The 12188-nt window shown below is 38.5% G+C and overlaps 1 protein-coding gene across 1 annotated transcript in view; it reads left to right on the top strand.

Annotated features, from left to right (window-relative positions):
* COL28A1 (collagen type XXVIII alpha 1 chain) overlaps nucleotides 1-7871 on the top strand; it is an 86289-nt gene extending 78418 nt beyond the window's left edge. Inside the window, exons 28-35 of the mRNA XM_042472066.1 lie at nucleotides 586-666; nucleotides 760-795; nucleotides 1636-1672; nucleotides 3452-4006; nucleotides 4224-4405; nucleotides 4574-4805; nucleotides 5742-5918; nucleotides 6480-7871. Of these exons, the coding sequence (XP_042328000.1) occupies nucleotides 586-666; nucleotides 760-795; nucleotides 1636-1672; nucleotides 3452-4006; nucleotides 4224-4405; nucleotides 4574-4805; nucleotides 5742-5914 (1296 nt within the window). The 3' untranslated portion in view covers nucleotides 5915-5918; nucleotides 6480-7871. The remainder of the gene's footprint in view (nucleotides 1-585; nucleotides 667-759; nucleotides 796-1635; nucleotides 1673-3451; nucleotides 4007-4223; nucleotides 4406-4573; nucleotides 4806-5741; nucleotides 5919-6479) is intronic.
* Nucleotides 7872-12188: the final 4317 nt, after the last annotated feature.

Genomic DNA, 12188 nt, shown 5'->3' with positions numbered 1-12188 from the left:
ACAGTTATACTACAGCTGTGCAGGCTACAACTAAAAATCTTCATTGATTTCAGGTGAAATTTGCTGGATTGTAGAAGTTGACTTGAAATGCCAAAGCATATTCTTAGATCCTCAAGAAAAATGCTTAGGTTGACTTTTCCTATGCACAGCAACCAAGCAAGAGTTGCACATATAATGCCCCCAAATCGATTATTCTGGGAGATCTTGGAACAGTTAACTCTGTATTTTTTGTGGGTTTTTGGGGCTATGTGGCCACGTTCTGTAAGAGTTTATCCCTGACGTTTTGCCTGCATCTGTGGCTGTCATCTTCAGAGAATGCTAACCTGAAAGAGAGTGGGGACACACACACACACACACACACACACACACACACACACAGTGTGACCCTGGGTGAGGAGAGGTGATTTCCATGTTAATCTGTATATTGTTCTGTTGTTTATGGCTAACTCTGTATTGTTTGTCTGAATTAATCTATAGCCTTCTTGATAAAACAGAATTGAATTGTTAACATTGCAGCAATAACAAAAGGAATCTTTTTATGATGGCATTGTGCAAAAGAATAAACATGCTGTATCTTAAAACCAGGGAGATTATGGAGAGAAAGGTGATCAAGGAAAGAGAGGTAACAAAGGAGAAATTGGAGAACCAGGACCTGTGGGACCAAGGGTAAGGCTTAACATATTCCTATATTTGTTTTTGCATCACAGAAGATATTGTACTTAATAATTTATGCCATTTTGTTTTTTTTTTACTTTTTAGGGATTTTCAGGAGTCAAAGGTGAACCTGGTCTTACTGTAAGTGCATATTTGCATGGTGGCTCATCAATAATGTGTTAAACAGCTTATAGTACTCTTTCATAACACCCAGTCTGTTGTCCAGTTATACTTTAATAATCCACATTCAGTATACTGACAGACTGAGAGTTGTAGGCCAGCTTCTTCTAGGGATTCATGTTCAGGACCTACCTTTTCAGGCATTGTTGTTGTTACTGTTGTCTGCCTTCAAGTCATTTCTGACTTATAGTGACCATAATGTGATTTTATCATGGGTTTTATTTATTTATTTATTTATTTATTCAGAAGTGCTTTTGTCTTCCTCTAAGTATGACCTGCCCAAGGTAACTCAGTGGATTTCCATGGCTGAGCAGGGATTCAAACCCTCGTCTCCAGTGTCATTGTCTAGTGCTCAAACCTCTATGTCAAGCTAACTCTCACTCTTCATGTATTACTTGAGATATACGTAGAGAGGAAAATGGGATTCTGCCTACTGGGTCTGCACATCATCTTACGCTTGTTTGACATAATTTCTGAAATAACCTATAGAGTTGCCATAATTGTCCACTAAAACCAGGGACAAAATGTAGGACAAATTCTAGACCTAACTTTTTCTTAAATGTCCTACATTTTGGGCTGAGTTTTGTCCTGCAGTTGCCCTAGTTTGGTCTAGAATTTGTTCCACATTTTGTCCCTGGTTTTAGTGGACGATGTGCACAAACTATACATGCAATTGGAGACCTTGCCAATTAAGAATACTCTCTTTCAGTATTGATACAATAATGAAAACTGTGTTTCTTTAGAAAAAATCTATTCATTTTCAAATCTAAAAACTCAGTTCAAGTGCATGTTCTCTTTCAGAAAGAAGAGGTAATCAAACTCATCATGGAGATATGTGGTAAGAATTACACAGGGGAAAATTTCATTGTATACATTGCTTTCACTGAAATTAAAGGACGAATGCTAGCAGGACTGGGTGGCATTCTACAAGTCATGATCTGAGGAACAATGATCACTATTATTCCTCTATAGAAGCTACCCCAAGAGTCTATGTATACTCCCATGTATGGTGCAGAATTCTATATGGAGCAAACTACATGCATGAAATAAATTTCAGTGGAAAACATATACTGAATACTCACTTCATGATAAATAGCCGTGACATGACCTCTCAGGGCTTGGTAGAAAAATCAGTAAGCAAGTAAAAAAAAAAATTAACAATTTAAAACAATCTAAAAAAAAATAGAAATCTACTTATGAATAAACAAAAATGGAAAAAAATGCACATCAAGGGGGGAAAGTGGACAAATGAAGGCAGAGATACTGTACATCTTAGCACATAGAAATTTAAATTAGTCTAATTTTAAATTTAAGAAATATAGTCAGTGTTGTGGGGAAGATGCTGACCACATGGCAGATGTGACTGTTTACCTTAGGTCCATATGCTAACTCTTGCTGGGTAACTTCAGAGCTCCTGTTCTTCCTTCTTATGGTTCTAATTTTTTCACTTAGCATTTCAGGGTTTACTGCTGTGAATTAGGATGCATGGCTATCCTACTTGGACATACCCAAAAGGTGTCCCTAAATGAAAGATAAGCATCTCATGGCTTGCATGTGTCCTAAAAAGTATCTCTGTGCTCCCTGATCCCTGCTGCTGCCCATACTGCTTCTTCCATCTTTCTCTTCCTTCCTCACTTTCTCAGTACCACAGAAATTTGCACTATAGAGAGCTGTTAGTATCTTAGAAAGCCACAATAGTTTCTGACCAAATTTGGTGGCAAATGTGGCAGCAATGAAGCTCCCAGTAGCCTTTAACTAGGCTAGGGTTCTGATGCAGTCTTACAAAACCAATTTCCCATCTCTGGCTGAAGTATTTAGGGGAAATACTTCATGTTCTCCTTGGATATACCACTAGAAGGAAAAGCAAGCACTTTATGTGTATATCAGGGCCTCTCTTTTTTTATCCTGATCAATTTTTTTTTATAGTAATACAAATAATAGTCTGAATCCTGTTGTTCCAACTGGAGTAAACCAAATGAATTAATGGGATTTACCTATTTATTTTTTATTTAATAAAATATCAATATGCTACCCTTTATTGTGGAATTTTAGATTAGCCAATAAACAGTTCAAACCAATTCCAGAAAAAATATTTTATTGTTTAAAAACACATTAAAAAAGCAACTTAGTAAGTAATTAACATAGTAGTTAAAAACACTTAAAAGGCTACAACAATTACAAAAAATATGTACATGTATACTTAAAAGTAAATTAAGCCCCAAAGGCTTTAATAAAGAGCTATGGCACTGGAAGTAAAACAGCATTGGTTCCAATTGGACTTCCAAGGACAGGGCATTCCAAGGGGCATAACAGCTAAGAAGGCCTTCTTCTATTTCCTCCCACACCATATTGCCACCAGCAATGGAAGGTCAAAATAAATAGGGAGAGGTCTCAAGCTGTTTAGAGTGTTAGATGTCATCATCAGTGCCTTGAATTCAGACCAGAAGCAAACTGACAGTGAGTGCAGCTCTTTTAAGACTAATATAATGTACTATCCCACCGTTCAACAATTAATTCAGTGAGTCAGCTCAACTTTGGACTGACCAATAGGATTCAGGCAAAATATGAAAAAGAGATACTGTAAGCTGCTATAAAACTGTGAACCATTTATTTTTAGGTTGTGGTGTTAAGTGCAAGGAAAATCCTTTGGAGCTAGTATTTGTGATTGACAGTTCTGAAAGTGTTGGGCCTGAGAACTTTGACAGGATCAAAAGATTTGTGAAAACAGTAATCGATGCTATCACAGTCAACCAAACAACAGCCCGTGTTGGCATCATCAACTTCAGCCATAAAGTAGAGGTAGTGTCCACTCTACAGCAATACCTTAACAAAGAAAGCCTGAAAGGTGCAATAGATGCAATGCAGTACCTTGGAGAAGGTACATACACTGCTACTGCAATCAACAATGCCACCAATATATTCAAGTTTGCCAGACCAGGGGTGAGAAAGGTGGCTATCGTAATAACAGATGGGCAAGCAGATCGGCGTGATCCCAGCACTCTGGAAGTGGTCGTAAAGGACGCCCATGGAAACAACATAGAAATATTCGTAATTGGAGTGGTTCAAAAAACTGATCCCAATTTTGACAGTTTTCGGAAAGAAATGGATCTCATTGCTACAGACCCAGACAGCGAACACGTCTACCAGATAGATGATTTCATAACCCTGCAAGGTTAGTTTAATATGCCACTCCAGATGATTTTCTGGAACATTTTAAATACTGGTGACTCTGCTGGCTAGAGTATTCTGGGAGATGTCATTTTTTAAAAAGGAAACATTTCCAACCTCTGGCTGACCAATAGGTCAGCCACTATTTAATTTAACTTAGCCCAATCCCTGTTCTATATGTGCTTCCCTCTAACAGTCTTATTCTTCTGTATATCTTCCAGCTCTTGAGGATAAGATCTTCAAACAAATTTGTGAGAATGATTTCAGTTCTTATATCAGCCATGTGCTCAGTTCAGCACTTTCTCCTGGATCTGAAACAAGGCGAGAACACACCAGTCATTTTGCCATAGCTAGCACTCCAGAGCCAGACATCCTTCCACCTAAGCCAGAAGTAACTGAACCTGTACGTATTTCTAAAGAATGCCATTTATATATAGATGGGGATCCATAGGTCCATAGTTAGAGCCCGTACTTTGGAGGGAGGCATTCCCAGTTTTGACTTGTGGCTTATTATTGAAGCTTATCCTTGTTTTACCACTGACAATATTTATTTGTTTTTTGTTTTTTATAGCTACACCGCATACCCAGTGAGAGAGTAGCATCCCGTGCTGAGTGGGATTATTATGGTACCACCACTTCTCCTAAGCATATTCCTGATAGTCACAAGCGACCAGTCATCCCATCTCTTTATGACCAAACAGAGTATCTGGAATCCAGTACACCCAGTCCTGAGTTCTCTGTGTCTTCTAATTTATCCAGAAGTCTGCAACCGGAAGCAAGTCCACAAGTTTACAAAGCAATAGGTATTGTCAGAGGTATAAAGGGTCTCTGAGACTGGAAGGGGAAAGACAAAGAATGGAGTTTTGGATTTCTGTAAGTCATGTGTCCTGTTCCCAATTGATTACGGCAGGTGTGCCTATAAAAGGCTTATGGCAGCTTCTGATAATACCTAAAATCTAAAATGTAGAGATGATGAAGATACTCTTGACACTTCTGGTCTTTTTTGGTGATAATAAAGGGAATCGTCCATTTGAGAACTTGGCAGTAAATACTTACAATACATAATTACTTATAACTACTTCCCATCTCCACCCAAATAATAAAGGCAGAGGTGTAGCATTTTTAGCAAAATTGTCATCGATTTCTGTTTTGGCAGTTACTGTTTCGCTTTGATTATTGTGCTATCAACTGAGTTCAAGGGTGAAACTGCCATTTAGCAAATGAATTGGCTAATAAAGTAAAACAAAACAAAACAAAACAAAACTGTAAATGTATGAGCCAAAACATTGCAGAAATAACCAAGTTTGACACCACTTTAACTGGCTCAGTGCTAGGGAATTCTGGGAACTGTAGACATTTAGCCTTCTCTACTAGGGAGCTCTGGTGCCACACAAACTACAATTCTCAGGACTCCCTAGCACTAGCAGTTAAAGTGGTGCCAAACTGGTTTATTTCTGCAGTGTGCTGTCGCCCTATGTTATATTACCATTAATGAGGCACTTAACTCCTTTTGTGTTGTAACGTTTCTGCATACATTTACAGCTATAGGGTGTGGATTTACTAAACAGTGGAGAAGAGTCACGTTTTAAATTGTTGGCTTGTGCAGCTGTCCCATACTCACTTGTGCATACTGACAGAAGTGCTGGGAAGAGTGTGTTTTATACCATAGGATAGCATTTTGTACCAAAGAATCTTTTCTACATGTAACATATGCAAATCTTGCTATCCTTTTTTCACAGATTCCAAGTGTCTAGAACCATTGAAAACTGGAGACTGTCGAAATTATGTAGTGAAGTGGTATTATGCCAAGGATTCAAATTCATGTGCCCGATTTTGGTATGGAGGCTGTGATGGCAACCAAAATAGGTTTGAGACAGAACAGGAATGCCGGGAAGCCTGTTTTCAAGGATAATCGGGTATATCACACTAATAGTAAGGTCTCCATGAAATAATTATTTTCCTTGTAATAGTCACACATTTGTTATATAAAGGACTATGCTAGCTGTCATGACTCTGCAACTGTGGTAGCTTTAGAAAGCTGTGTGTTTCTAGAGTTTTTTAAAAAACATTTATACCTCTCTTTTCTATACAGAAATTCAGGATTACTCATTTAAATCTGCAGCAGAAAGGTATTAATATTTAGAATGATACGAGATTGAACAGTACATTACAGTAAGCCCTCTATATCCACTGATTCTTTTTATCCCTAGATTCAAGCATCCACAGCTTGAAAATATTCAAAAATAGTATAAATTCTAAATAGCAAACCTTGATTTTGCCATTTTATGTAATAGACACCATTTTATTATCTCACTGTAGTTAATGTGACTTGACCAATCACGGATTTTGGTATCCATGGATGATCCTGGAACCAAACCCCAGCAGATATGAAGGATCCGCTGTATTATCAGAATATGCAGATTCATTTATTTTTCCTAGTTAATCTATACATTTTGTGCTGTATTCTCCTTTTACAGAGAATTCAAGCTTCCAGAGGAAAGTGATTTCTAGAATTTGTCCAACAATTCAAGAAGAATTCCAAATGTTGAGCTATTACAAGTGCTACTTCTGTACCACACCTACTGCTTTCTACAATGCATCCAATAGACTTTATAGAGCATGTTTTCTTCATAGTTAATACCTTCACTTGACAAAAGAAGCCACAGCTGATAATTTCATGTTTATTTTTTAATATCTAAAACTGCCTATGGCAGTCTTTCAGGAACATTAACAAATCAGATACCAAGGATGTTTAATATATAGCTTTAATAAAATGTGGGATTTTTATTATATAGGAATGAAAATACTCTCTAACACCCCCCTACTCTCCACAAATAATACATGAAACTGCTAGACACTGTAGGAGCAACAAATGGGAAAATGCATCACATTACTTACTACTCTCTGGGGGTCTGAGAAGGGAGAGTGGGGATTATTCCATCACTGCAAGATAAGGCAGCCATTCTACTCAGACTATGTACTGCTGAGGGAAACAATAACGGAAACTTTTAATGCGGAATCTGTATATATAGGTGGAGATATATAGGTGCAGTTGCCTAGATGGGCTTTTAAAGGTATGTCTAAATATGGTATCTAAGGATTGTGCAAGCCAAAGTGGGAAACATCTGCTCCACCAGATCTTGTTGGACTGCAATTCTCAACAGCCCTAGACAGCAGCTCCAAAGAGAAGGAATGATGAGACTTACAGTCCAAAAGCTTCTGCACCAGTTGCCCTTCTAAGGTAAACATTGTTGCTTCCCAGCCTTTCTTTAATACATGTATAGTGGCTGTAATTGCAAGCAGATAGTCATATAAAACAGATGCTCCTGCAAATGCATGCTGCACATCAAGAGTCATTCAATCAGTTCAGTTAATAGGCATCAAGGATATCTGCTTGCCAAAAGGACTCTCCTGGTGAGTCAGGACTAGTATTTGGGGGAATGTGTGTTAAAGCTCATGCCATATATTTTTGTTTCTCAGGTCTCTTTGTAGAAAAGAGTAGATAGCAAAATGTTACAGTAAATTATAGGAGGATTTAATAGGAAAAAGCACTGAAAGATGTATATAAGTGTATTTTTTCATACTACATTTTCCTCTGAAACCCTGCCTCCACACAAAAACGTACTGTACAAGCTAAACTAATCAGCACTTATTAAATTGATCTTCCAAAGATGATGTGTATTTGTATTGTTTTTATTTGGAAATGCTAACTGTTAATCTATTGGACTGTATTGGAACTGTTAACCTATTGGATTGTTTTTTTAAAGTACAGGTAGAGTGCATTAGCACTCAAATGTGCTTTTAAATTCATGTTTCATTTATGTCCATATGATTCCTAATAGAGCAAGTAACAAACACATCAAAAATTGCTTACATAGATCCTCATTAGTTTACGAGGATGAACATATATGTGTGCCTGTCATTAATCTGCAGTTTTTAAAATGTGCATGATCTTATGAAAGTAATAAATTTGCCTAATTTTTTAAAAATAAATAAGACTTTTCATGCTTTCTTTACCTTCCACCATTCAGCTTATGTCCATAAGGACATAAGTAGCATATTCAAGTGCCTTTTAAGCCATGAAGTCTGGCCAGAATATTGTTTGGTCCAACTATAACAGAATGCGGATGACAGCTGAATCTGCAGATGGAAGCCGAACATATAGGCAGTCATGCACATTTTATGTGTATGTTTAGCTTGTTGTGTTTCCACATTCAGAAGGCTATGTTCATCAAAAGGCAAGTATCAGCGTTTGACCTTGCCTAATTAGTCAACCCAGATGATCTCAACCAAACATTCCTCCTAAGCGCAATCGCTAATGGACTAGGAAATGAGGAATGTATGAATGGATCACCAGTTCATAGAATCATAGAGTTGGAAGAAACCACAGTAGGCTGTGCAGCATGTTGATCTTGACCTGGAGAACTTAGAGTTTTAAGTACATCCCTCTGCCATTGCATAATAAGCACATCCAATAACCAAACTTCATATAAAACCTTCAAATCAGTCCAGTGGATTCTGCCCAGAACCTCCACCTGACTAGCTATGTAAGGGATTATAAGAATTGTAGTCCAAAATATCTGAAGACCCAAAGGTTTCCAACATCTGCCTTAAGATGTCGTAGTATGCTTCTAGATGAGCATTTTATTATGTAGATTTCTTGTCTCATTCATTCAGTTATATGAAGGATGCCAACAATGACGTCTTCCACTTCAGTTCTCCCATTCTTGCTCCCTGTTTCTTCCTTTTGTTCCCCTTACCACAAAATTGTCAGAAACAGAAAAGAGCTGCACAATGGCTTTTTGATTTGTAGTTCTAGGAGCTTCATCTGTTTGGAAGCTCTGTACAGTGGTACCCCGGGATACGAAATACCCAGGTTACGAAATTTCCGGGATACGAAAAAATCCCATAGGAAATAATTGTTCCGGGTTACGAATGTTTTTTCGGGTTACGAAAAAATTTTTGGTGCTTTTTTCGGCTTTTTCGCACGAAATCGCGGCTTTTCCCCATTAGCGCCTATGGCATTTTGGCTTGCGAATGCTTTTCGGGTTACGAAAGCGGCGGCGGAACGAATTAATTTTGTAACCCGAGGCACCACTGTATGTCACATACGTTAACTATATTCTTCCAAAGTTTCTATAGAATCAGATTTTGTATTATTCACAAGATTCTATCATAACTGTCTTTTGATCTGAAACAGGCTCATCTAAGATTTATTTTTTTTCTACACTTCTCACTGTAGTTTTTTTTTTTAAATGGGGGGGGGGACTTGGCTTCCCGTTTTACAGCATAAAAGACTGTGACCCAGTTTTCCTTTGGACAATAGAATAATGTTGAGAAAAACAAACATTGTCTCCTCTAGGCAATGAACCATGGATTGTATGCAGAGAGGGCTTGGTAAATCAGTACTGCCTGGCATTTGGATGGATCACTTATCATTTTAGTTGCTATTCTGTGCTTGGGAAGAACAGTGCTGGATTGGAGAAGTGTCTGACTACGTCCTTGTATCTAAACACAAAAAGATTACATCCTCCACTGAGGTCCAGTGTGGTACTAGGGAGGTCTCAGTGGAAGATGTAATAATTTCATATCTGGTTATTGTGACATAATCAGACACTTCTCCAATCCCTCATCACTCTGCACTAGGCAGGGAATGGCCATGGGGAGGACACAGTGACTCTATAGTAGATTGGAGGAGGTTGGACGTGCATATGCCACTAACAGGATGCTAGCTATGGACAGAGAGATAAAGTCACAGCTATAATAAATCCCACTACAACTAAAAATCTTTAATGATTTCAGGTGAATTTTGTTGTTTTCAACATGTTATGGCTTAAAGTGACAAATCATATTCTTAGCACTGAGGTGGATCCTCCACAAAAATGGTTAGGCTGACTTTTTCTTCTATACAATATTGGGCGTGTGTGTGTGTGTGTGTGTGTGTGTACGCTGCCTTTCTCCCTGGCAGGACCCAAGGTAGCTCACAGACAACACATTTAAAATCTCAATAAAATTCCAAAACATTAAAAACATTTACGCACAAATCATATACAAATATACAAAAGTTAAAAACATAACAAAACCCTATTTGCTCCATAAAAGCCACCCTGTTATGCATTATATAGCAAATACCTGCCTGCATAAAAACATTTTTACTTACCGGTGAAAGGCCAGCAGGGAAGGGGCCAGCCTAGCCTCCTGTGGAAGGGAGTTCCAGAAGGTGGGAGCAGCCACCAAGAAGGTGATCTCTTATGTCCCCACCAAGCAAGTCTGTGATCTTGGAGGGACCAAGAGAAAGCAATCTCCTGAAGATCTTAGGGCTCTAGTAAGTTTGTATGGGGAGATACGATCTCTCAAATAGTCTGGACCTAAGATGTATAGGACTTTATAGGTCATGACCAGGACTCTGCATGTTTTCTTTACCTTTCACCATTCAGCTTGTATCCATAAGTACATAAGTAGCACAGTCAAGTACTTTTTAAGCCATCAAGTATCATCTTAAGATAGCTGGCCACAGGAGTGTGCCTTCAAGTCATTTCAGACTTATGGTGACCCTAAGGTGAACCTATCATAGGGTGTTCTTGGCAAGATTTGTTCAGAGTGGGCTTGTTGTTGCCATCCTCTGAGGCTGAGAGAATGAGACTTGCCCAAAGTCATGCAATGGGTTTTCATGGCTGAGCCAAATTCAAACCCTGGTCTCCAGCGCTGTAGCCTTAACACTGAAAGCACTACACCATGCTGGCTTTCGGAGAAACAGATAGTATTTACTATAATGAAGTCAACATCTTAAGAGATGTGTATTCCATTCTCTTTAGGCTGAAATAATAAAACCATTGTTTTAATTCCAAAATCTGATGGTTTAAAGATACAGAGAAACAGTGAATTTAGTTCTGGTCCTAACTTTAAGGCAGCCTTTCCCAACCTGGTGCTTTCAAGATGCTTTAGGCCAATGGTTCTCTTTGGGGGGTCCCTTTGGAGGTTGAACGACCCTTTCACAGGGGTTGCTTAAGACCATAGGAAAACACATATTTCCAATGGTCTTAGGAACCGAGACACTGTTCCTCCATCTGGGGGGTCACCACATGAGGAATTGTATTAAAAGATTGCAGCATTAGGAAGGTTGAGAACCACTGTTTATGCAATTCCTACTGGCCCCAGACAAATGGACAAGGACAATAGGAACTGCAATGCAATGCCTTTGGAAGGCTCCGGAAGGTACCAAATTCATAAGGATTACTTCACTTGTGCAATCTGGGAGAGTGTTGCGATGGTCTCATAGGCAAACAGCAACAAAACATCTTGAGGCCAGGGGGGTATCTTATTTTGTTTTTGTTGCTTGAGTTAACATTAATTGTCATTTTGAGCAAGTAGAGGAAAGAATAATCCAAAACAATAAAGGGAGGACCAAGTTAAAATATGTACCTGTCATAAAAACTCACAAGGTAGAGCTCAAGATCATCTTCTTTGGTTAAAAAAACAACCCAAGAATTAAGGAGATACACCCCCTTTAGAACCTATGTATATCAAGAGTTAAGAATAATAAAATTCAAAAACCTACCAACACATTTAATGCCAGTTTATCTCATGTGTGTGTGTGGTGGGGGATCTAGCATGCGATATCTCAAAATAAATGAAGAGCGAGATTTTATCTCCTGTATTTCCAGGAAGGAAAGGAATCATGGAGCGCTGTTGTCACTCAGTACAGAACTAGATGGATCAAAAGATCATGTAAACTTTGTCAATCCCTTTTCTTTAAAATCAGGTCTTCATAATTGCTGTGGTTATGTGCAATTAACAAAAGTTTTAAGAACTGCCAACTCTGAAGGCACCCTGTTGTTTATCTCAAGAGTCATCTAGCCAAAACAGTACAGCAACAATTCCCAAACTCTGGTCGTCCAGGTGTTTTGGACTTCAGCTCCCAGAAGCCTCATCCATGTTGGCCAATGACCTGGGATTCTGGGAGCTGAAATCCAAAACACCTGGAAGGTCAGAGTTTGTGAATCACTGCAGTAGTTTTGCTGAACATCTAAATGAGTATGTGCATCCATATGCATATCAAGATCAAGAACACATTCAAATGACATACATCAGATCTCTCTTGGTGAAGCAGGTCCACCATTTTTAGGCTAGTTAATAAAGCCCAAAACTCATGTTCTTATTTCTAACACTTTAAAAAGAAAGACTGT

This window comes from Sceloporus undulatus, chromosome 6 (genome assembly GCF_019175285.1).
Source record: "Sceloporus undulatus isolate JIND9_A2432 ecotype Alabama chromosome 6, SceUnd_v1.1, whole genome shotgun sequence".
NCBI classification, from domain to species: Eukaryota; Metazoa; Chordata; class Lepidosauria; order Squamata; family Phrynosomatidae; genus Sceloporus; species Sceloporus undulatus.
Note: the sequence above shows the minus strand (reverse complement) of the source record. Positions and strands in the feature narration are given on the sequence as shown.